Source organism: Gymnogyps californianus, chromosome 16 (genome assembly GCF_018139145.2).
Source record: "Gymnogyps californianus isolate 813 chromosome 16, ASM1813914v2, whole genome shotgun sequence".
Taxonomy (NCBI): Eukaryota; Metazoa; Chordata; class Aves; order Accipitriformes; family Cathartidae; genus Gymnogyps; species Gymnogyps californianus.
Window position 1 is genome coordinate 11,222,036 of NC_059486.1, and position 27,240 is coordinate 11,249,275.

A 27,240-nucleotide genomic window follows, 5' to 3' on the forward strand; every position below is an offset into this window, starting at 1 on the left:
ACTTTTCTCATTAAAAGGAAAACCTCACTTATTTCAGACCACTAGGCAGAGAGGTTCTAACCCTGGAATGTGTTGCAGGGAAAACTGGCAATAAACAAAGGGATAAGCAGGGAAAGCATCACCAGCATATCCTCATTATTGCATTTACATTAAGGGGCTCATCTATTCTTGTCCATTCCAACAGACGAAGCAACAAGGTTTTATTTAAAATAAATTTATCTTGCTCAATCCTTAATGGCTCGACGTTAAAGCCCAGAGGGATAATATAACTTATTTTCTCTTATTTTCTAAAGCAGAGATGCTACACAAATCTCCCCGACTAGTACAGCCAGATTCCCAAATCTTCCCCTGAAAACTGTGTGCAGCAACTTGATTTTAATACCTCCCCGACACAGATGAGGGTGTACCTGATTTTCCTGTTCTGGGCAGACACCTGCTTCAGCTGTAAACTCTTCTGACATTTCTGACGGGGATAATTATAGTGCTCTGGGGGACTTTTGGCCTTACCAAAAATAGATGGGAACAGGGAAACATGCATTTACAGGCAAAACTAAGAAGATGCTGGGGAGAATAGCGTCTATATAATGTGACAGCTTCTGAAAGAGCATCACAAAAGTGCCTGCTTCATCTCCAGGCTTTCATTTTTTTTGCTTCCCACAATTAAATTTCTGTCTTCCTGGAAATCTTCCAATATCAAGACACATTAATGGAAGTCCTTGCATGCACATGTTATTTGTTTGTGTGACAACTGTAGTGGAGCAGGAACACGTTGTACGTCAGGTGATCCAGTGTGACACCTTAGGAAGGTCCCAATAAATATGTTCTGACTCTTAGATACCTGCACTGTGCAAAGCTAAGGATGGATACAGGTTTCTGTGGGATTTGCGATCAAGCCATCATGTTGTCTTTGCTTAAAGTAGAAACCTCGTTTGCTGTGATTCAGGAAACAAACTTTTCAATTAAAGGAAAGTTATCTGTTGATAATTTTTATAAAATAATCAGATTACATTTCCTTCTCCAAATGTTTTGGCAAAAATGATGCATTTATTAAGAGTTTTAAATGTATTTAAATACAGAAAAATTAGTAACAAAGAAACAAAGTACAGTTGAGGGGAAAAATGCAAGTTGGACTATGGCTAAAGCCTGGGGAGCACTTCTACTGCTCGTGATCTGTAGCTGTGTCCAACACAGCATTGCCTGCTCTTTCTGTTAGATCTGCCATCAGACTGGCTGTACCCCTGTATTACACGGCTGCCCGGTCTAGATCAAGAGAAGCTCAGAGATATTTGTAGCTAGTTTCACTGCTATCCTAATGGCGTGCACATGACAATAACCCTGCACACACCACACGTGCTGGCTGTTGCTTTCGCCTGCAGAGTCCACAAGGACCAAACTCCTTGTCAGAAAGTCAGTACCGGAATTTGGGGTGGAATTTATCTTACTGAGATGTGGGTGTCGGCAAGGTCTCACCCAATAGAGACAAATACCTTCAGTGGGTGAATCATCTTTGCCTAAGGCTGTGCTGATGAACTATTGTTTTGACGAGGCCTGGACTCTCCACTGACCATAAATGAAATGTGGACAAATAGTTTTATATTTATGAGATCCTCACATGAAGGTGAGATTAGTCTTGCTAACCATAAAGTAGTTTAGAGGAAATCAGTTCCTGACTATTTGTCTTCATGCAGAAATTCCCCTGCTGAGGATTCTTTTCTCTTCCATGGATCCAAGATTGCCTCCGCTTGTTTCTTTGCAGGCAGGATAAGCACTTGTTCTCTCTTTCTCTCTCCAGCTGAGCTGCTGTGTGCATCCATCACTGGCACCAGCTGCAATCTACCAGTGCCCCTTCTTGCCAGACTGGCTCAGGCACATCACCCTCATCCGTCTCCTTGCCTTCGAAGTTCATATTCAGGAATCTGGACTCTTCTGAGATAGGTCAGTGTTGCACGAAACCTTCCCATTTTCTCCTGAGCTGCCCATCGACTCTACAGATGCCAGCTGAACCTCGGCACATCTCCGTTGCATGGCTTTTAATGTACTGGTTCAATTAACTGCGTGGGGCTGGGACTGGAGATGTTAAACAAGACACATAAATAGGAGCCATCCATGAGAATTAATGACTGCTGCTCAAAAGCTACAGACCTGAGGATCAATTTTTCCTGGTTAAAAATGGGATTTAACTTTACAGGTGTTAGCAGCATGAGGTAGGAGTGTAGTGACAATAGAGACTGAATCTCTTAGACTGGTCCTTCCATCTAAAGCCTGATGAAGCTGGGATCTTACAGTGCAATCAGCTGTATGACGAAGCTTTGTTTCAATGGGACGAAAGCAGCTGGGCTCAGCAGTCTCAACCTGCTCCTTATGAACAAGCATTTGCATTCAGCCCCAACAAAAATCCCACCACTGTGGTTCACTGGGCTGCAGAGACGTCACAGTCCAGGACCAGAAGATTTATTCTAGTCCAGTGAATGACTTGCTGTGTGATATGTTCCTTTCCACGCAACAGTTCAGCCCCCAGTCTGCTCTGTTGTCTCCTGACACGACATTTAGAATGACATGGCATTGCGCTGGCAAAACTCAAGCGAGTGCTACCACAGTATTAGCAGGCTGGAGCTCCTGCAGTGACCTGTAGACACATGTGCAGCCATCAGTCATCAGGAGATCCCAGCCTCACAGAACAAAGAGTCTAAAAGGCACTTCTAAGGTAAAAAAAAAAAAGTCCTTGGTTTGCAGTCTAACCTGCTGGAGAAAGGAATTATAGTTCTACGAGTTGCTCTTCTCCTTATCCTCGAAACAAATGCAAACTTCTTGAAAGACACCAGTAATAATCCTTCAAAGCTTCCCCTGCTTAGCAGAGAGAAGGGTTTAGGATACACCTCTTCTTTTATTTCTGCTGTGGCTGACTTTCCCATTTCATTTATGGTTTTTCCTGTATGTCCACGGACATGTCTGTGTCTACAGCTCCCACTTCTCAGCAGTACAAAGTGCCCTGTGCTCTGGGCTACTGCTGCGAAAGGCATCCCATATCTCAGCTGGGTTAGGTGACTCGATCCTGCTGCAGAGCTGCCTGTTGGCAAAACCTGAGCTTGGCAAGCAGTAGGATAAAAGGACAGAAGTAGCTTCAGTGTGGAACAATGTTACCTTAACAATGATGGCTGGGAGGCTTCCCCCTGTGCAAGCTTAAATACGTCCTGATGTTTTATTCAAACAAATGACATGCAGGGACAAATGTTTTAAGAGTGGAGGGGATAGAAAAATGATCTCATTAAGCTACAGAAAAGTAACTAAAAAGGATGGAAGATGCACTAGGTAACTAGATGCTTAATACTCCAGGGGGACCTTGGAGCATTTCCCCAGGCTACAAAAATAAGAGATGTGTCAGTGAGAAACAGTAAATACAAAACCAAAGATGAGCTACAGCTTTGTGAAAGACTTTAAACCTGTTCAGAACAGAATCATTACTAGGGTCATACTGAGATCAAAAAGAGAGTGAAATGGTATTAAAAGATGATGAATACTCAGAACATGTAATACTATGTTCTCCTATTCCAGAAAATGGTTATTAAATTTCCCCATTGCCTCTTACTTTGCTATACTTTCATACAGAAAAAGATGCAACTTTTTTGCCTGACTTGCAGTGCAGTCCGTAAATAGCTATATTGTCACTAATACTTGGCCAAGACAAACTTATTTTAAACCACATTACAAAGTGTGAGCCAGCCTTTATTCACGTCAGCTAGCACCTTGTAATCCAACAGTTGTTGATGCTGTTTGAGGAGCGAGAGGTAATGCCACGATGGTGTCACAGTCTGACACTCTGAATTCAGCGGTCGACTTCTAAATAGGGACTGAAGTGCTAATATTTTGTACCAATATTTGAGAGCACTACTACTTCATTAGAGTGTGTTACCTTTACAGCCTAACCTTGCTCTTCAGATAACTGTTGTCGTTGCTGGATTACACCAGGTACGTAAACAGCTATTGTAGAGCCAATAGTTACTGCCAATAGTGTTTATTATTTCTGCTGAAGACCAGAACACCGTTGTGCTAAAAGCCAGACAGATAGCCTGCTGCCTCCTCCCTCCTCAAAAGCACGGAGCCCTAGTGCTAAAGAGTATGAGCGAGCACTGCCTCTGGAAAGCATGGCAATTATTTAGGTGACTCAGGTATGCACCACAGTGGGTGACGCAAGGTGTGAACACTTGTACAAATTAAGCAGGAATGCATATATTTTTTTCATGTGGTTTCAGGTGACTTCTTACTTAAACATATTTTTAAAAGGAAAATAAGTTAGGAAAGAAGCTAGGAGGCTGTAAGGGATGGCAAAGGCCATGCTCCAAGCATATAAGCTTTTGACATATTACTCAAGTTAAATTAAAGATTACGTAACTCATTTCACTTCATTAAAGCCACTAAAATAACAGCGCAACTTTTCAACGGTGGGGATTAATTTTTGAAGCAGTACAGGGGCATTTAGTTTCAATGCCTGATGTAACTTGATTGAATCAGACAAATGAAGTGAGTGACCTCTATCTAGCAAGGTTATAGTTATAGCTGGACTTATGTCTTAAGAAGATTTGTGCTGAAGTACACAAGAATGGAAATTGCAATGTAAGAAGCATACTAAAATATCATAAAAGAGGTGATATGACTTGCTTCTGGAGTAGGAAGGGTTAAAGGGTGCTGTAGAGGCGTTTCAAATGCTGTTTCAGGTCAGGTGTCCACAACTATGATCTCTCAGTAACCAGATGTTCTCTGCTGTTCTTATTAAAATGTATTGTTTAATTTTAAACAATTGTTTTAAATTAGCTTAATAGTAATGCTCTAGGGGAAATGAATTTCTAGAATCATTTTTCAGGCACTGGACAAAACAAATGCTGGCCTACATTTTTGGAAAGGATGAGAGATTTCAAGTGCCCTCAATATTTAATACCTAAAACTAGATGTCATAGGAATGACATGGAATAGTTACCTGATGAAAATATGGTTCATTTAAAGAGGATTAAATTGCACATAAAAATTATCCACTCCTTTAGAAAATTCAGATTGTTTTTAAAAAATTAGAAGTCCTGTTTTTGTCTTACAGTTTGCTCTTATATTGGTGACCATAAGTCTTTTTTTTTAATAGTAGATCCTTTACTCTAACATTCTAAATGCAAGTAAGACTTTGGAAGATCAAGACTTTCCTTTGGCTATGTTAGGCAGAATTAAAGGTACCCGTGCATCTAGGAATACTGGGACACGTGCAAGGAGACACCAGGCAATTGCAGCTCAGGCTGTAGAGACCTGCTCTTATATGGGGTTTCAGTTTCAAACATTAAAGCAACTGGGCTTGGACAAACCAGACAGAGGAGGGTGGAAGTGAAATAAATTCTGGAGTGATGAAATTACTTTGGACAACTCAATGAAAAAAAATGCTTAGATCCCACTGAGCCATTAAATGACTGATTTCCACATGGAAGCACCCATCTCCTCTGACAAGCCTTTGACAAAACTGTTTCTTTATTTTCATGTGGAATGGTTCTTGACCAAAAGATTAAAAAGACTGAGGGGAGAAAGGGACAGAACAGGTTATGAGCCCAACAGACAGGAGAAAATATGTTGAAACAGAAGACTGAAGTACTTGTGCATTCATTAAACATAAAGGTACCACTTGCAGATGTTTGGATTGCTTAATGCTCAGGTTAAGTTGATGGTAAATGATTTGCAGAAGGAGCACAAATACTTTTAAATCTTCCAATATATAATTTAACATTTTCTTTTGACAGTTGTCTTTAAGTCCTGATATGTCAAGAAGGTTAACAGCAAAACATCAAAACTAATTTCCCCGAGATCACCAAGCAACCACCTTTTGCTAATTTGGCGCTCTGAGGTTCTGTTAGAACTTGAAATCACGATGGTCAGCATCAGATTGCAAGTGGCAGCCCAAAGGGCTCTGAATTAAGCTGTTGACTCAGCAAAGCTACCAAAGCGATCATGGCTGAACATGTAGGAGTCCTGCAAACCTTGCCATCCCTGATAACTCTTGTAACAGTCAACTTTTGTCGTGTGCAAAAGCTGAATTCAAAATGTTAATGCTCTAAATGCCATGTCATCTTAATTATTTGTGGGGCTAAGTCTCCTCAGTCTTTTCTAAAATATTGAAAGAATGTGCTAATATCCTTACAGCCATAGTCATAGCCTGGTTCCTTCCTCCACTGCTTTTTGTTTCATTCATGACTTCTGAAGTCTGAAATACTCTAAATATTTCTAAAATGAGCTGTAATGAGTCCAAAGAGAAAAGTTTGACTTTTTCTTTAAATCCTTAGAGAAATATATCTAAATCCTTTCCCCAATTCTATCAGACTACATTATTTCCTTCCAGACACATTGTGTAGTCCACCTCTAAGACGCTCTGGTTATTGCTACGATAAGCTAGTTCAGATCAGTTCAACCTGTCTTCCAAAGGCCGGTGTTCAGAGCCAGCTGTTGACTGCGCTGTTGGCAAAGGACAAGGGTCTGACAAATTTTGTGTTCGCTCTAGGAAGCGAAGATCCCCTTGCTTCCTACCAAGGCCCTTTGTAAGCAGTAAGACCAGTTGCCTGTTAATGCTCTCCCCGGCAGGGCAGAAGCAGCGGAGGGGAGTGCAGCGTTGGCTCCACTTGCTGGGAGCTAGTAAATCCTTGCTGGTTTAAGCCAACAGTAACTTTTTGCCTGGGAGCAGACAAAAACGGGAAGACTTAAACTCGGTATCAGTGTTCTTAGGGCATAACACTGGTTAAGTCTGTAAAGGGAATGTAGAAACTAACTCTAAAAATTGGAATATGTATGCTTTAGGGCTAATTAAAATGAAACCCTAATTCAGGAAGCTCTCATTCCACACACCACAGGCTCTAGCTGGGTTTTGCCACACACTACCAAATTGTCTCCACTTCTGAAGTAACCGTGCCAAGAAAGGAAACGGCATAGTAGTACCCATTGTACAGGTCCACTGCTTTCATTCAGTTCCTGTGGATTCAATGGCAGAATTAATTGCAAAATAAAATGCATGTAATTGGATTAATTAACAGTACATTTCAAGGTCCTGAAATACAGAATTAGCCGCGGGGCAAATGCACAATGCAGGCTTTTCCTGCAAGCAGAACAAGTGCTATTTTTGGAGCTGTATCTGTATATCATAGAGGTGTGCCTTGCTTAAAAAGCTGCTAGGGTAAGAAATGGGGCTTTGAAGGGGAAGATAAATACTATAATTAGGGCTACAGGACAACAGAAGGATTATTCTTAAATATAAAATCATTTGAGTGAAGCTGCTTGAAAGGTAATTATACCTAAAATTGCTTGCATGGGTCTAATATTTTCTTTACAAGGACTTACAAGACTCATTGAATATTTATGGACCTACAACAAAGACTGGTTGAAATTTAAAACATAAATTCAATAGCAATTTATTATGATGAAATTCCCTAGCAGTTGTTGCCCCAACCTTTTAGCCTTAATAGACAGGCTTCATGTTGCAGAACACAAGCCCGTGCGATAAATTATATCAAAGCTGAATGCCCTTGATTGATGAACGCTGCCTCATTTGATGACTGTAAAACAGTCCTGAGGGCTGATCTCACCACTATTTTGGTTGTTTTCTGTTTTTTTTTTTCTTAATGCATATGTTGCAGAAGGGTTATTTGTGCTTCTGGTATGGTTATCACATGCAAATGAGCATGCTGTTTCCCAGATGCAGATTTCATATTTATAGACTAAATACAGCCTGAAAAATCATATGTTAATTACATTCTGAGGGCGTAGCAGAATTTCTCACTTGAACATGTTTTGTTTTGCTGGAAATAGCGCAAATTCCAGATCAATGTATTTAGTTGCTTGAAGCTTGGTAATAAATATATCATGCTTTAGAAAAAGCTTTCTAATCATTACTATTACTAATCATTTACCATTAGCTCAATGCTTAGACTTCTATCCCACATTATGTATGTTTATTTGTTTTTAATAATCTGTATTTCTCAGAAGACAACCAATACGATAGGAAGGGGGCTGGGGGAATGGCTAAGGATCAAAGCCAAACAAGCAGATTATCAGAGAGACACTGGCAGAGGAGATCTGTGAGAAGATGTTTTGAGAGGAACAGGACTCCCTGCAGTCGGCTCAGTTAGCTATAAATGGTCTTTTTTTTTTCTATTGCCTATAAAGGTCCCACACCACATACGTCATGCTGAAAATCCATGTTGTAGGGGCTCCTCCTTTAGTATATAGTTTGCTGTGGCCAAAAGAGACACTGCAATCCCACGAGAGGCCTCACTGCTCACTGGTAACGGAGATGTCCAAAGAAATATGGCTCCTCCTGAGACAGCAGAGAAAACCCAACAGGCTGATTCAGTCACAGATTTAGAAACTGTTCGGTGGTAGATGTTGGCTGGTGGCTTTTAAACTGAGAACTAGCGCAGATGTACTTGCATCCCAGCGTGTTAAAGGACACGCCAGAAACATTTAGGAAAAATGCACTCAAAAGTGAGCATAGCAATTTTTGGATTTCAAATCAGGCCAGTTTTGCCCTTGAGGATTGCGTTACCGAAGGCAATGCTGAGCAGAAGCTCATTACAAGGAAAGGGGGGAAAATTTTGGAGAAGTCAATATACAACATTAAAATTACTTTCCTGTTTACTGTCCCAACAGTTGCAAAACATCAAAAATAAAGAGGAAAGCTTAAAATACACAGTGAACTTCATTATTACAAAGAACAGTCTGACACAACAGCCATTCAAATCAATGGAAAACATCTCACTGGTTCTCACTGGGGGCAGGATCAAGTCTATATAAAGCAAATAGAGCTTCCTAATAACAAGTAGTTAAAAATATGACCCTCTTTTTTTTTCTATAAATGTAAGTCCTTTGATGACCAATTATGGATTCAAGGATATGTCCATAATCACTGGGCTGGCAGGAATGATTAGTATGGACTTCAAGCCCAGATAAGTCTCACTTTAGCCTGCTGCAGTATATTACAATATATCCTGAAAGCCACAAACGAGAACAAACAGTACCAAAATACTTAGTAAACTGAAAATACCTTTTTCCCCCTGCTTCATCCCTTTTTACGGCTCTCATAAATAAGTAAATCACAGAGGTACCAAAGAAACTGGCAAACTAAGAGGTAGTTTACATAACAAAGCATCTCTGTCTGCAAGCATGTCTTGCTGCTGCGGGCAGCACTGTGCAGTTCTGGAATCTGAAGCCATGTCTGGCTGTCAGGTGCTGTGCCAACCTTCCTGCTCTAGTCCCAGGACCCAAGAGAAAATGCAGGCATAGCACTGTCCGGCCATATCAGCTCATCTGAAAGCAATTCAAGTATTTAGAGGGCAGTACAAGCCATGCCCTATACTCCTCACTTTCCCCAAGCATCAACACTCCATTTGCTTTTTGGCCCCCTGATCATTATACAGTCAATAGATATGTTGATCTTTCAGTCTTAAGAAAGCTTTCATCTTAATAACTTTATACTCTGTTTATATAACTAATCTTGGCTTTATGAACGTATATGTGCATGTCACATGTACCTGAATACATTCAGATTGGTGTAATTGGAAAGAAAACTGCTACTGCAATTTGGTTAGGATGCAACGTGATCAGAACATTTGATGTAAGCTCTATGTGGTGGAGTGCTCCACTGTGTACAAGAAATCATCCTCCCTTACAACAACAAAAATTTTGTGTCTGCTTAAAGAGTGTATTTCTCCTATGTGATCTTACAAAATGGTAACGGTCTGTGATGAATTGGTACACTAGAGACAGTGTGCTGAATTAGATAAATTTGATAGTTTGAAGTAGCAGGCAACTCCTGTGATGTTGGTATGTTTGAATAGAATAATAATGCATGTCTTACTATCTGTTCTAAAAAGAAACGAAGAGAAACCCAAATCTAATTACATATCCATCATTAAAGTGCTCTCAATAGACTGCTGGGTATCAGCTGTAGTCTTGCAATTCACTGGAGCCTTAGGAGAAGATTTTGATAGGCTTTTCTTTCACCTTCCCATGAATGATGCTTCTTCACGTAGTCTTTGGCCCTTGTTACAATTTCTCTTTCCATAATGGGGTCATTCATCAAACTCTTGGATAGCACAACAAACTCCTAAAAAAGATAAAGAAAATAATAAATTAGAAGTTCCTTGAAGTTCTAATGATCCTAAAATAGCTTGTAGCATATCTTGATTTTGGTAAAGCACTTCAACTGTAAGCCAATATATGAAGCTGTTCAAAGTCATTTTTCAAGGTCAAGTACCATAGTTTATTTATAAACAATGATCAATAAATAATTATTTTATATATTATTTTACACAGCCCACTAAGACATTTAAAATCAAAGACAATCCCAAAAGCATTAAGAAAAATATGAGCAACAAATTTAATGACACAAAAATTGTTTGCCTGTGCAAGTGTTAGAAAACCAGGCTGGTTATAAATTAAATAATTCACCTGGTCTCCTGCATGGAGGACAACTGGCATCAGATGTTTGATCTCAGCTCAGCTAAACTTATACCTCAGTGCTACTGTGACATCTTTAGTTAATTCTATGGTAAGACGAAAAAACTCACTACATAAATATAGTTACAGTATAAAGATAAGAGCAGGCATACAGCAACAAGCTCTTCTGGAGTAGTTGCATCTGGGCAGTTACAGATACAGCAGTGTTAGCTCAACAAGCTCTGCAAAAAGGCCATACATGAATTTCCTTTAACTTTACTGGGCAAAATACTAGACCTCACAGATTACAACTATTCCTTTGCCTGCTCCTCTGCCACTCTAATTTAGTTCTAGGGAAGAGAAATTGTGAACTTCAAACATGTGAAAGGAGATTTGATGTCTGAACTAATCTATTCTGAGCAGCTGGTGTAATTTTCTATCAAGAGACAACTTCCAATACTTCAGCTTGATTACAAATGTGCTCAGATCTTTGCAAAATAGTGTCTTGGTTCAGCTCAGAAAAGCAGATAGCTATTGTGTCAATGGAAAATTAAGATAATGCATTACTACACAATTGGTAGTGAAGATCGGTGCATAGGGACGTGGGGGACAAAAAGGATGGGAGAAGGAGATATATTATTTACACAATCTTTCAGCTATGAAAGGAAGTATCACAAACAAGACCAGAGTTCATATCAACACTAGGTTAACCAGCAAAATATACTTGAAAACCTAAGTACACAGTGTGTATAAATACATACACAGATATAAAATCTTTGGTTACCACAGAATCAATGTTGCTGTTGTTATGCAAGTGATGGCTATACATAATACATAACTATAACGTGACACCTGGGAAACACTGATAATGTGAAATCACATTGAACATGTTATAATCACTGCTTTGACTCTCACTGGCAAGACAAACTATCAATATATGCATCACTGCCATGAAATTTAAATAGTCAGAGATGCACATCAGTTCTGTTGGAAAGGTTTGTAACTAGGCAATAGAATAAGATCATTTTCAAACATGCATATTAACAATAACCTCTTATTTTACATAAAATCTGTACTGCTTGTAATCTTTGCTCTGTCCACACAGCACTGAAAGAGCGGCCTCTGGAATAGCCATGAGGGCTGCACACTTTGTATCCAGTTTGCTTTCCATCCACAACTACCTTGCATTCAGGTATGTGCTAATTTAACTAGCGTATTCAGTTCCTTACTTGGAACCCATGTGGTCCCAAGAGGGTGTTTTCTGCCTGCTTGTGAGACTGTCCCTACAGAAGATAGGTGAGGCTGGTCTAGAGAGTACCCCGAGGCTGCACCTATCAGACACTGCAGATACAGCCAATGACTCCAACTTTAGAGACACGTTCTCTTCCTTCCTCCATACCTGCCAAGAATACGGAACAGGGAAGGTGAGAAAGTCTTACATGACTTATGCTGGCTTCATCCAATTGCCTGTATAATCACAGTAATAAATACTGTTCACACTGAACTACATTCCAACTTCAATTTTATGCTCCTGTGGAGGATTTTATTTAAAGTAATGTTTAAAAATAATTTATGTAAATTACCTAAGAACAGAAGCAGCAATGTAACATTTCTTGACAGGTAGTCCTATTAGCATTCTTTTAAAATGTGGAAGTAGAGGACAAAAACTTGGAAACATGTAAATGATAGAAGAAATGAGATCCTTATTCACAGTTACAATACTTAATGCTGGGGATAATTTCAGGAAAATGCCAAACTGAGTCCAAAGCATAAAAGTTGAGAAACTACAGGAAAGAGAAAAAGCAAATGGAAAAATACCAGGAGATGGAGAATAAGGACTTCTCAGCTTTATCCCTACTTCTCCTACTAATCAAATGTGACCACCTACAAGGCACTTGCAATCTGACTGGAAGCCAATGGGAAGATTCACCATGACTTATCTGGGTTTTGCCTCACACTCTTCAAGCAGCTGGCTTAGCTTGTTTACAGTTCTGGATGCTCAGCTTTAGATAGCAATAACTTCATTTTTCAGGTGTCTCCCTTAACTACAACTGACTTGCATTTCAGTTGTAGTTTTGTGGTAAGTCTGAGGCATGGGCTCCCACTTGCAGAATGCAGACATTCAGAACTCAGAGCTCTTTCAGACAATGGAGCATTTAAATCTTCTTTTCTAGAAGCCTATGATATACAAACTACTTACAGTGTGGTAACGTGTCTCTTTATCAGCTGTTACGCTGTAAGTATTTGTGCAAGTGATATTTGCATAAATATTTGTGCACTCATATTTTGTTGTAAATGTGAAGTAAGCTTCACTTTTGGTGAAAGAGGGGCAAAATTCACAAATTACTTTTCAATTATCAAACGTAACAGTATGCACTTCAGCAGCCAAAATGAAGGAGGTGATATGCATGCTAACTTACTACTTGGGGGACATCCATATTTCTAATAAGCCTTTTATTCACATACAGAAATGGGTATAATTACTATACATGTGACAGAAAAGCACAGTGTAAAAGTTGAACCTCAGTAGTTAGCCACAACCCAGAAAAAACAGGGGAGAAGATCATCTTTCGTACGTCCAGAACTGGTATTACACGTGCCCTTTTTATGGGTAGTACTTCATTTCAAACACAGGCATTTTTCAACAGCAACATCCATAATACATTTTTCTCCTGGTAAATTGACCAATCATCTTTAAAGAAAATGTCAGCTTCTCTATATAGTAGCTAAAAGAAATTCTGTATAATATTTTGCAGAGACCCAGAAATACAGGTATCTGGGAGATAAAGCTAGAAAATGAGCGCACTGAGTAAAAAGAATGAATATTCCTTCAATTACCACGAGAACTACACCGGTGCCGCAGCTCACACATAATGAAAATAAGATGTATGGTTAATATATTATTTATATAATGAAAGTAAGTCTGCAATTAAACCATTTCATATCAGCTTCAGCAGATAAAAGAACATGATTCTTAAACAACAGAGAATCACCCCAGGGAAGGCAAACGCCAGATGTAAATTCAGAATAGCGACAGATCTACCTAGTGGCAGGCAGAGCTCAGAAGTTAGCTGGCACATCTGGGTACTTCATAGGGGGATGGGCCAGTATTTCTAGGGGAGTATGAACAGTGATTGCTGGCACTGCCAAAAACTGCAAATTAGTCTATTCAGTGTGAAGGTTCAAAGGTCTAAAAACTTCGGCTATATTCTGGCTTGAAGCCCTGGTAGAAATGGCGTTGACCCATGTTTGGCAGGGACCAACGTACCTTCAATGTACTGCTGCCTGTACTCAGCTGAGCTGCATTTCCCTCTTACCACTTCAAAAGCTGTCTCTGCTAACAGTAGTCTTTCCAGGTCCCGCTCTCTCTCAAACTCTGTTTATGCTTGGCCCCTCTCTTACTGGCTTTGAAGTTTATTTACCTCCTCCTGTTTATTTCACTCCCCCTGTGAGCTTTTACAGATGCTGAACATATAATTTTGAAACTTAGGATGCTGAATAACTCTTTGTGTCTTCCCTTTTAACATGGTTTTGCGTTATTTATTGCCCAAATAGCCGCTGGCTGGTTTTATCTCTCACATTTTTTTTATTTCAGGTCCCATTAACTCAGTGTCAAATATTCCATAAACTTGCAAATTCAAGTAGTGGCAGGATCAAACCATGATTTGAAAGTAATGTGCACAGATGATGTAGTATGAAGGACAAAACGTTTCATTGCTTTCACTTTTACGTTAACTGTTTCCACCCGAGTATTGTCTTCAGTGATTGGCAAGGCTTTCTCTACTTCTCGTCATGAAGCCTCAGCCTATGTGCAAATGGTTAATGATGACTACAATTACACACAAAATTTCCTACGTTCCTGTAAGCCACAAAAGCTCACTTTCAGCAAGAATAAAAGAAGAAAACCAACAGCATTCACAATTCAAGCTAATTCTCATTGTGTAATGGTCAATTTACATCCCTCTAATTTAGCTTTCAAAAGATGAGATAGTCCACAGACCAGACACAATTGCTCCTATCTAAGCTAACTGTATTGTAAAGCTTTCCCTCCCTAGATCAGTAACAACTTGAAAATAAGCAATGTTTTCTACTCTTGACCTATGATACAGTCTGTATCATCACAACCAGACAGGATCCACTAAACTTAGCAATGAAAATTTCTTTGACATTTTCTAACCTTTGGTGGTCCAGATTCTTCAAGACAGAGACAGACTTTCCGAAGCACCTGAACACAGGACTAATCTCTCTGTATGATTAAAAGTATTTTCCCTAACTAACCTGACGCAATTGAGGTTACAGCAGAAAATAGTTTACCAGATACTTAAGATGTCAAAGTAATCAGAGTAACAAAACCCAGAAAACTTCTTACCAGAACATATGTTTTCCGATCCCTATTGTCAGACTGAATCTTCTAAGGCAGTATTCAAAGTGCCACGGGCAGACTGTTCCTTCTTCCAACAATAAAAATATGAGGCATACCTTGAAACTGTAAGTGTTCTAACTTAATCGCATTTCTTTGATCTAATATAACTCTCAACCTCTGACAGACTGTGTACAGTGGTTTAAAAACTGTATTTGATATGGTTTGGGGAGATAAGGAACAGGAGTAAATGGTTACTTTATCTTTAAAACCATGAGTGATGATGATTGGCATTCTGAGCTCATCTCTGCAAGAAGAAAGTTTTTCAACACCTCTGCAGTGGGATTAAAGTATTATCCTGTAAACAAGTGTTTTCCTGACCCGTTTGCAAACTTTGATAGTTTCTACATTATTTGACACCAATGAAAGTATAAAAGGGCTTTTATTAAATGAGATGCAATTGCTGTTTTACAGGGAAAGCAGGGATATTACTTTCCTCTCTAAGAAAGGGTAACTGCACAAACATTAGTGATTCCAGTACAAATATTACCTAGGAGTATGATAGCTAATATGGTAATGCAAGTTACCATCTTCACCTAAACGAGATCCTGTGGACTTCTGAGATAGAGTAACAGCAGAAAGGGGGTCAACAAGCAGCGGTAGAATAGTGGAGTTTCTGTCCTTTGGCATAGCATGTTGCAGAGAAGGGAGCTCAGACAGAAGGGGTTTATATAAACTAAGATTATAGTGTTCTAGACATATTTACAGCCTGTGACTCTAGTTCTGATATAAAAGAAAGTCCTTAGCCATTTGTACAGAGTCACTGATGTCACTGGGACTACTTCTGTGCTTAAAATTGCACTTTCCTCTAAGTGAGGAAATATATAGTATATTTTTAATTGATCTTGAATTCCAAATAAACATTTGGAATGTAGGATGCTTGGAGCTCACAGAAGAGGCTTCTTACAAGGATGTATGATGAAGCTAATTGGGTCTGGTATGAATAATGTGTTTGAATTCCAAGCCAAATGTAACCAGCATGTTGAGGGAAACAACAGAATGTATCAGAATTAATATCAGGAGAGCCATCAGTCTGTGTGTTCAACATGATCATATATCCTTGGAAGTTCTGAAGAAGCATATGGAAGTTAATGGGCTTTTTGCAGGGAATACATGTACAAATAATTTTATAAATAGCTTTACATCTCAGCTCCCACTAGCCTGGAAGTACCCCATTTCCAGAGGATATTGCAAGAAGAGGGAATGCTTCTGCAACAAAATAAATTCCAGAAGTTAACAAAGAAATTTTTTTGTAGAAACCATTGGAAATGTTGAATATTCCAGGGAAAAAAAAAAACAACAAACCATGAGCTGCAAGAATTTTTCTATTAAAAAACCCTCCAAAACTAACCGAGAGAATTCACCTTCCTGAAACACAACTTAATAGGATGCATTAATCATACACCCCACAAAGTAAATAAATGATACATTTTCTACTTTGCAAAATTATCAAATAGACTATTCTAGTACGGTTTTTTTAATCTTGAGTTGGATAAAAACACTGAGGGAATCTGTGTCTGAAAGTCATCTCCCACAACATATACGGATATGTAACAGCAAAGCCATAATGCAGGAAAATACACTGAAATGAAAATTTCCAGCATTTAAATATGGGTAGTGTTCCCTCTCTCCCCACTCTTACTTATCTTCACAGAAACTCTATTCTAACACTTTACTGAATTTTAGTCATTAATTATTTTCTGACAGAGCAGTATCTTGGACCTAATAATGCTTTATATTAACACTTACTGCTAGAAATTATAGATAATGTATTATCTAAAACTTCAGGCTCATAGTTCTCTTTTGGTTAGCTACTGCTTGTCTAATATGAGTTCGTATTTCAGTTAGTACTTGAAGGGAAATATAACATATGCATTGCATCTCTTCCAGGGTTTGCCTATGGAACCTTCAAAACTGAAGTGCAACAAGTTGATGAGAACCGAGCCCCATTCAGATGGCAGGCTCTAAAGCAGCACCCGCTAGACAAACATTCAGCAAGGCTGACCCCTAGTAAAAGTTTAGTGAACTGCAAAGTGAGTATGAGACAACAGCAGAGCTTTAAGCAAGGCAGTCTAACACCCAGGTTTTTAGGAGAATCTGAGAAAAACTGCTGAGAGGAAAAGCCAAGTTTCCAGACAGACACAAGCATGTAATGGAAAATGAACCTAACCTTTGGAAGGGAAAAGTCTAAGGATTTGTTGTTTTCTTACCTGGGGATTTGAAAATAGCAGTCCTGTTTCCTTATGTTTTACTATTGCTGCATTCCCAGGAATGTTCCTTGCCAGCACTGGAACATCTAAATCCATTGCCTAGAGGAATACAGAAAAAGGAAACAACAGTTTATTAGGATTCAGGGATTTTGAGATGTTAACGATGACGATTTTAGAATGAAAAGCAGAAACAACAAACCAAACTTCTTTCCCATCTCTCCAATTTTTAAGTTGAAAAATACCATGTCTAAGGTGAACTCCTATATGGAACTTCTCTGAAATATTTTGTTTATATTTTTGTTATCTTGTAACTTTGAACATATTATCAGAAGCAATCAATCCAGAAAGTCAATGGATAGCTGCTTCATCCTTTATTCTTTTCCACCTCAAAGTATGCAGTTTGTTTCTCACTGGAAGCTCCTGACGTATGGCAGGCTCGAAGAGGATAAAATTAAAATTCAGACCAAAGGTTGTCACTGTAACTCCTACCATTATTGTGCATAGATGAGAAGATTAGTTCACAGCACAAAAAGTCAGTTCTCCCGAACAAAGTATCTGTTCTCTTGTTCCATTAAAACACATTTTTCACAGACTTTCTATAACGTGCAGAACTGGACAGTTGTGGGCAGTTCAATGACAGTGAAGGTGACCGTGGAAATCACTTGGCTCTTTCTCCTCAGTTCTGATTCCTATGGGTCATATAGGACTCTGGAAGGAGTTTTTCTTTCAACAGCATCTGTTACTATAGCCTGTCTTAGACTTTGAGCGTTCAGGGACTGCAGGGAAGTATGCAGTGATGCAGCTTCTGACTGAACTATACCAAGGAGAGGAGAGAAAAGGTTATGCTTTCAGAACACATTACGCTTTCAAAACTTATTATCTACAAAGCTATTGGTATGGGACTCCTCAGAGACCAAGGAATACATCTGAATAAGTAGGATTTGATTCCACAGAAATTATGGGCTGGTTACTTGATGTATTTATTCATTTATTTGTATGTATATGTATGTGTGCGTGTACGTATATACATAAAAAAAGGAAAGGAAGTGCGGGGTCGCAACATGGTAGCATTTCAGGTTGCCTGCAGAATCAGGAGCAGAGACACAGCACAGCATCTGTTCAAAGCTAGTAAACCATTTCCAAGAGACCTAATGCCTGGCAGCTTTAAAAAATACGGCTTAGATTTTGAAGTAACTAGTGTGCAGACCCTGGCCACTCAACTCTGTTACTCACGCATATCCTGATCTGAAACTTTAATTACTATTGAGGAATTTGGAAGTCTCGAGATGCACTGACTGTAAAACCAGAAAAACTCATATTGTACAGTTATCACAGTGTCAAACGAGAAAGCAATTCACTCCCCCAAATCTTCAATCTGTTTCAGACTGATTCCCTGTCACTTCAGAGTGAATGCATTTTTAATTACTGTCATTACGCTCCTGGATGGGGAGCAATTTTGCTTCAGTCTACATAGCAAGAAAACAAAACTCCAAGGAGAAAACCATGCTTTTTTATAGTTCGGACAAAACTGAAGACAAAAATACCCTGGCTGACAACGTACAGAACCAATTATGTTTTGAACAGTGAGGGACTGCTGTGACTTAGCAACGTGTCTTAATAGCTTAAAATATCCAAGAGAAACACTGTTTAAGTCACCACTGCAGATGAATTTACTCTGGACATAGGAATTCTATAGTCCTTCTGGCACGAACATCTGCTTTGCAGCAGTTAGCTCTAAAAATAGTAATAACCCTTAATGAAATAATCTGTTCTACACTTTGTATCAGAAACTACTGGATCAGCTGGAGGTAATTCAGACAAACAGATTAATGAAGCGAACACAAACCAGAATAAATAAATGAGAAACAGAAAAACTACAGACCAGATTTCTGAATTTATTTAAGTGTCTAAAGTTGTTGAGAAACAGCTTTTTTTAAAATAAAAAAAAGTCATTTTGGTGAGAGGAAATACAGTTTTTGGTCATCCAGAAATTATTTTGTCATTTGCTCTGACTTCACTGTTAAACAAAACAAGCCTGTTTTCCAAAGGTAGATTTACAAAAACATACGATGACAGTATCTACTTATCAGTACAGGAAAGTTCATAGAACTTCAAAGTTCACCCAGGAAATGAGAGATATCGGTGCCCCACTCTGCCCGCCAGGTTCTGAATCTGCAGGTCGAGGAAGTTGCTTTTGGCTCTAATTACCCAACTATAGACTTAACACGGGGTTCCCACAGAAGCATCAACATCTCCAAGAGAGACAGAATTTCTGATTCAGCTCTTTTTCAGCCCTTCCTATTGACAGGCTTAAATGCCCTTGTGTTCAGTTTGCAGGCTGTTGACCTCATTCAAACACGTTCAATGAACAGGGAAAGAAGACATTTTACTTGAACTTCTGAACTGAAAATCAAGAGCTTCATAGTGGCAGTGAAGTGTGTCAGCATTCATTGTCACCTGCCTAAGGCCCTTGCCTCACCTCTCTGTACTTCTCCTTTTAAAAAACAAAACTGTAAGAGTATTTCAGGTCTGGCTACTTTCCAAACAAGCGATTGTCCATTCAAGGGAAAGAACACCATTAAAAAAAAAGACAGAAAGAAAGAATGAAAGAAGAAAACATACAAAACACAGCACAACCACCCCAGGACTGACAGTCGGAAGTGCCACTATCCCCACAAATAGTTACCTGCAAGACAGAGAGGAGTTTGGATTCGAGCATGTCAGATGCAATGAATAGTGGACACTGTGCCGCTGGGCCGTACATCGATAGTGAACATCAAATACGTGTGTGAGTGGCCTGTGGCAGTTCTGTGTCGGACTGTACCTGATGGTGTGGTTGCACAGGCTGGCACGGTATTGCTGTACTGCAGTTTAGATTGGACTGTAGCACACATTTTAAAAAAACAACTTGTCTCAAGATATGTTCATTCACTTCTATTTCTGCATGCTACATAGTTGATGATTCATTGAAGTTGATCACTAAGTTTATATTTCATATTCCGTAATTTCTGAACTCTAAAGGGAAAGACATTTGTTCTGTCTCATAGAGTTGGAGGGCAGTAATTGCTACATAAGAGAACTTCCAGGTCCCAAAACACATAGGTACCAATGAATTACAGCTACTGAAAGACAGAACAGATGGCCAAACACATAAGATGAGGGGCTGCCTTTATACCAGCTAGCCTTAAACAAATGGATTGGGCTGTAAATAATTACTGCATGAAGTGGCTTAGAATTTAATTTAGTACTTAGTCTATTTTTAAGCAGTAAAAAGAATCATTTGCATTGTTGAAAATATGTATAATTTACTGACCTAGGTTCCACAAATAATAGCATAAAATAACATTTTAGTCCATTGGCCATCTGTTTTGTTACATTATTCTGACTGCAAATGTGTTTTAATGCTTTCAGAAGGATGCAGGGTGTAAATTTCAGCTTTGGAAGCATGGTACACAATAAGCATTTCTAACCCACAGTATAAGGCTTATAAATACAGGTTTTATTTACTATTTTGTCTTCTGGATTGTCCCTCATTTTCTTCCTCCTAGCCTATGCATCTTTCTGTTGGTTCCTCTTCAGTTTTACTGCTCTACAACATCCCTTCATTTTTATGTTTTTATTTTTATAGTTTGCTATGGCTTATATTCCAAACTACTAGGTCTATACTTCACATGTTGTCTAGGACTGGATTTTGCTCTACAGCAGAATAGAGTCTGGCCATCTTCCTTTTCTATGATGATTTTTTTTAAATTGGCTCTTTTTTGGTAAAAGCATAACAACATCTAATGATTTTTACAACAGCTGGAATACTCTTGAGAGCACAGAAAAAGTACTCTGATGAAATGATGCTGGAGTCAAAACCTTTTTCTTACCAACTATATAGAGAACATCATATAAAATTTTCCAGTAGTAGTGCCTTTTTCACCATCCCATGCCCAGAAACATGCAGAACTCCTGAGCTTTCTGAGGAAGAGCTATATTTTAAACACTTGCTATAATGCTTGTTTTCTCTTCTTCAAATGCCAAACAGAAAATAGATCAGTTATGGCATCTCTGAGATATCAGTACTAGATGACAAAGTAATTAGTTATGGCTTCTAGTTCTTTCATACCTTAAGGCAGGTTGAAATAGATATGATTATATATTTATCTCATTTATCTATTATATATTTATCTCATACTAAAATACTGTTTACAGATTCATGACCTTGTTAAATTTTGAACTTTCAAGAGAATGAAAGTTGCATTTCCAAATTCAAGCAAGATGTTATCTCCAGCCTAGGACCAAAAGATTTTTATACATATTTTTCTGCCTTATTAATTTAACAAGAACTTAACAGATGGCCCTTCCTACTGCTGGCCATCTCAAGCAGAGACTTGACTTTAGTAGACTGACAATTCCTCTGAGAAAGAGATTTTTACAGTAGGATATTTCATAAACATGTCATCAAATCCCACTGTACAACTGTCTAGTAAACAGACGTACAATACCAAAACCCTTGTAACTTCAGAAGAAGAATTCAAACAGGTCTGAGGTACTAAAAAGGGCAAGCTTCAGGTAGTTCCTCAAGAGGTAACTAAAGACCTAATACTGCTTGAAGAAAATCCTGACTCCTTGTTATCAGATTCAAAACTTGTCAGAATTGCAGCTTCAAAAGAGGAGAGCAAAACTCAATAATTCCTGAAGCAGGCTCAACATTACCTCTGAAGTAAACTGGCATTATCTTTTTGCTTTGAGTTACCACATATTTGTTAAGACACTGAACTTACAAGATTGCTCCCTCTCCTGATAAAAGCTAAGGAAAGTCCCTTTTAACTGCTCAGATCTGATGGGAAAATTTTGGGGAAAACTATACCAATTGTCCCGTCAGTCCTGAGTTTGCATAACAATTTGTATCAGGCCAAGCACACTTGCACTTCTGTTGCAGATGCTGTGTCTCTTAACAGTCTTTCTGGTTTGCTTTTTTCGCCCCTTTCCCTCTCCCTCCGCCCCCAACTCACTGACACTCTCAGGAAATAAATCAGACTGATTTTTGGTCAACTGCTACGTGAGTAGTCCTGAAGGGAACATGTAACTGGTGAAGAGGAGGTGACAGTTACTTAACTTTTACTTCTCTGGGTCACTGACTTAGTTGTGGCTGCGTACTGTGTGGTACACTCCATTTCGTCTCAACTACCGAACACACAAAATTTGTTTAGCCTGCCACACTGATAAGTTTGGAAATGTCACAGTCTGTAGTTATTGTTGTTTATAGAGTATTGTTGCTGTGAAACAGCATCTGCTTCCACCTCTGAGCACTGGCATTTTAGAAAGGAAATACACATTTGCTATCTTACCATTATCTAACTTTCATAATTCTTACAATGCTCACTTAGTTCTTACTTATGAGGACTTTTAGATGTGTGGAAGAAAAGCACGCTGGAAATGCAACACGTGATTACTCATTAGAAACAGAAATAGGAGATTCATTAATACAAATCATGTAATAGTTTCTGTGATCTTCTGAGATCATCACGAACCAACATTCAGCAGTCACCAAAAAAAAATGGAATAGTAAAAGGCGTCTCCCCAAAGAACTTCCACTTTAAGTACATTTTTTTTTTTCCTAGAAAGTATTTGATACTAAGCAGTGCCCTACTTTGACAGGTACGAAATAAACCTGGTTATTAATTTTCAGTACTGATGGCAAAAAAATTAACTGAGCGTGTCATTCATTCATTAATCATTTCAGAATTAAATAACCAAATACAGCTCTTAGATTGCTTTTTGAAAGGATGTAAAAATAAATGAAAGTCTATTCTAGCAACATTATAAGGAAGTGGATGTTGAATCAAGAATAGTGACAACCCCAGTAAATCAGAATGATTCTTATATCTCAAGTCTGTATTGTTAATTTAACAGGATTGATGAAATTACATTCTGTGCTTTAAAAAATAAATAGACAAAGCATAAAAAACTGTCAGTTCAAGGGAAGAAAACCTTAATTACTAACACTTGCAAAAAGAAATATTTTAGTTTTGTCTTTGCTAGCTTTGAAACATGGACATAAAATGTTGACACACATTTCCAGTGATAAAAGGCGATTTCAGATTCAGTGTAACCTCACTGAAAAACCTTACCGCTAAGATGCAATTACCTCCAGAATTGCAGCAGACATCCCCTCTGAAATGGAGCTGTTCACCACAGCAAAGCACCTTTTCATAGCAGCATGAAGATCATCTTGTGGCATCTCCTGTAATAAATGTACTCCAGGTGCCCTAGAAATAAAATGCACACAAATAGGACACCTCCTAAGAACGTGCTCTAACAATTCTTCCTAAAAGTTAGGGCAATGATAGAAGGTGGTCAGAGCAATTCAGGCATGGTTCTGATGTTAACAATCACTTGCCCATGGGCAAGCCACTTTACCATGTTTTGGTTAGCTTTCTGTCTATAAATGTGGTTATAAACTCAATACAGTATACACTGGTATCTGCCACTTCATCGTCTGTTATTCTGGAGTCTTATAGTTGATCACTTAACACCATGCTCTGTTAACCACAATCAGTCTTATAAATGAAGGAGCTGAGTTCAATGGATAGGGGTGCAATTTTCCCTTAAAGAATTTGTGTAATATAGGGAGGATGCATGCAGGCATTTATGAAAAACACACTGTTTAAACACTTAGAGAAATGGAGTGCGATCATCAGAATGGTCAACTGCAGGAGATACTGACTTTTGAGATGCTGGCTTTTGGGAATGGAATGTGGTTCTGAAAGATCTCTTCTGCTTCCTCTTTTATTATAAGCACTCCTCTGTTCTGCATGGTTACATTTCTACTGTCCTTATCTTCCTCAGATTAATCAAGGTCAATTGAATCAAGGGTGAAGGGTGGAAAAATAGGGTAATTAGTTCAGTCTCACAAGAAGTGAATGAGATCTTTAAGACTGGTGATCATTTTTGAAAAGCCAGCATCTCCTCCGCTTGATGAGCCTGCTCCTGCCTCTTTAACCTCAACATGAGATCACTAAGCCAGATGGAAACACAAGTGCATTTGACATTAAGACCAGCTCCCTGTCAACTAGACCTTGTTAAACATTGCTTTTCTGATTGTGCAGTAACATCCAGCTTCTATAGAGATAAATAACTACGTCAACCAGAGTATAAATACATGATTACAGGAGTCATGTTTCCCATGAATAACGTGATAGAAAACAAAAACCGTTATCTTTTGCTCCAAAAATGGAATTGCAAAACATATTTTATGCAGATTTTATTATCAGATATTATCAATCAGTGATAACATGGTTGTTCTGTTCAAGTCAGACAATTCTAGATTCTGCAGACACACAAAAAAATCTTGTTTCTCTAACATTTATATCCTTCAATCAGGAAGCATATAAACTAGGGACAGAAAAAAGCTACCCAGGGTTATCTTGTCCATCTACTCATTTACCCACCAACAGCAAGCATGCAAAATCTTGCAGAAGCTAGGATGAAAGACAGAATGAAAAGACTCAAAAGAATAATAAATATAAATCACACTAAATCAGATGTACATAACACAAAACATGAATCTACTGGTTATTCTAAAACCAGATCTACTGGTTATTCTAAAATTTAAAATGCGTAGAATACCTAGTCTGAGAATGTTACATGCCAAATAATCAGAACACATTTGTTAGCCATATAGAGAGTTGTGCATGTATGTTCATTTGTATATACAAAAGAGCATTTATGCACATGATTTAAAAGCTAGTCAGCCAATTGCTTTCATTTCAAGCAGATAAAAGGCTTAACATTAACTTCTTACCTTTTAACTTTTTCCTTAACTTCACTTGTAAAAAGTGGATCAACCTAGAAAGGAATATACACACAGGTATATGGCGTTACTTTAGCACTATAGCCTATGTTTGAAATACCCAGAAAAGAAAAATAAATTTTAGCACATTTTTCACTAAAATATTTAAATGCATGAATGTGCTGAGCTTTAAAATCATACCACAGATCTGTAACTGGGTGGTTACATTTGACTCTTCAGACAAACGCTCTCATGAGTGACTGACACTTAGAATACCCAGCTAGGGGGGTGAGTGCACAGTATAGCAGAGTGTGAATTGACTACTCCACTCTAAACCTTTAAGTGACTCCTCTAATGCAGCGTAGCTTTGGGCTTCTGTCAGAAGGGGAGGTTCCATTTCTTCTCCCCTGACATCCCTCTGGCTGCAGGTTCTAATTAGAGCTAGATCTATTTAACATGAATGACTGTTTTCAGATGACTCTGCTAAGGCTAACACGATTCAAATGACCGATTTGACAACTTACTGTCTAAGTGAGGAACAATGCACTGATGTGCCAAGCAATTGTCTGTCCCTTTATGTATGGAGTAAGCAATGTGAGGAAGGAAAGGAATTTTTCAGGCTTTAGTTAACACAGGAAGCAATCCGTATGTAAACTGAGACACTCAGATGTTATGCACTGACAGAAATATTTGTTTGAAAACTAATATATACAAAATTCTAAAATATAGTCTAACATGAAGGCATGCTAGAGTTATTAAAAAGTTGTCTAAGCCGGACAATTAACTCCAGCAGGTTTATTTACAAAGCTTAACTATGTCTGCTATTTTCATTTAACATGATTAAAAGAAATAAACAGATCTTGGAAATCCTTAACTAGACATTAACAACAGAACTAGTCTTTTTTTATTAAGGCTGACTGACTATATTAGATTAATTTATGATAGCTTGCACAGCATGCAGCAGTTGTAAGTACTGGGAACAACATGGCTTATTTTTTTTAATGCACGCTAATATTTTGGTTTGTGGGGGTTTTTTTCACATTATGAGATGTAGAACACTCACAAAGCATTTTAGAAAACTCTTCTGGAAAAAAGTCAGAATTTATTGTATAACTATAATTGTGTACTTTGGACACAAGATTAATTACTTCATGAAAATAGGGCTTCATAAATTGAAAGACTCAAGCGAATCACTGTTGCACTAAGGAATTAATTCCTACTGAACGCAAGAAATAAAAGGCTTGCATAACTGCTTAAGAAAGTATTTTTGGTAACAGCAGGGGGGAAAATCAAGTGCCCTTTCCTGAAGCACTACCTGATCCTGGCGACAGAGTACGATACAGATCCATACACTAAACCAGTATGTCAATTCACAGGTTCCTTGGATATTTCATACTGAACTTCATAATTGCTATTTCTATATAAATATATTTTCAGCTTTTTCCCCAAAGTACTATTTTGATGCTGAGTTCCTCTCATAAGGAACCATACTCTGTTTCCATTAAAATCAATGGAGTACTTGCAAGGGATTTAATGAGCAGTGGGATATGGTCTTTTGCTCTTCTACCTTTAGAAGGATGATAAAAACTACAGCCGGTGACTCATAAAATTTGTAAGATACTAATTTCTATCCCATCTACTTCTGTGGAAGCCAAGAAATTGCCATCTGCCTCATAAATAGAATAATCCTTTAAACTGTATTCTTCTATTGGTAGATATTCCAAGAAGCCTGGCCTGAATATGAGAATTCAGTTAAAATACTACTTTCAGGATGGGTGTAGCAATGACTTAGAGAAGTGATCCCCCTGAGCTACATTTAGGAACTTGAGGGGGCACAGTTATCTAACCACAGGCTCAATATAACAGAAATTAGATACAACATAAGCTGTTCAGTAAGTTGGAAATGCACTTAAAAGATGTGAATGCTTCCAAAGCCAACTGACTATGGCAGGATGCCTAGGAACTTAGCACAGTCTCAGAAAAAGCTACTGAAAAGAAAAGAATATTACTTCCATCTAAAATGTCTCCGTGATCCAGTTCTTCTACAGGTAGAGTGTTTGTTGCCACATTTTGTTACCTATCAATGTAGCAGGCAAATATTATCATCAGTTACCTACCATCTTTTGTTAAAAAAATCATCCATCCAGAGGAAGAGCCTTCAGAGAGATGCAAATTTCATCAATTTAGCAGAGATCAGAGGAAAGCAGCTTGCGCTGTACAAATAGTTTCTATCAGAACAGATGAGATAAGATGACGCATGGAAACGGGAGTGGGCACATAGCAAGAAACCACACCTAACAGGACCAGATATGCTATTAAGGAAGTTCTACTCTGCTGACAGGCAAAGAAACATCTGAGACATGTTTGACAGTGCAGAAAGT

At 38.4% G+C, this 27,240-nt stretch overlaps 1 protein-coding gene across 2 annotated transcripts in view; it reads right to left on the reverse strand.

Moving 5' to 3' along the window:
- Positions 1 to 9,364: 9,364 nt before the first annotated feature.
- Positions 9,365 to 27,240, reverse strand: part of GLT1D1 (glycosyltransferase 1 domain containing 1) — a 55,691-nt gene continuing 37,815 nt past the window's right edge. For both annotated transcript variants that reach the window (XM_050906710.1, XM_050906708.1), the window contains 4 exons: positions 24,872 to 24,915; positions 23,216 to 23,336; positions 17,080 to 17,178; positions 9,365 to 10,117 (listed from right to left, as the gene is read on the reverse strand). In XM_050906710.1, coding sequence (XP_050762667.1) covers positions 9,971 to 10,117; positions 17,080 to 17,178; positions 23,216 to 23,336; positions 24,872 to 24,915 — 411 coding nt within the window. In that variant the 3' untranslated portion in view covers positions 9,365 to 9,970. The remainder of the gene's footprint in view (positions 10,118 to 17,079; positions 17,179 to 23,215; positions 23,337 to 24,871; positions 24,916 to 27,240) is intronic.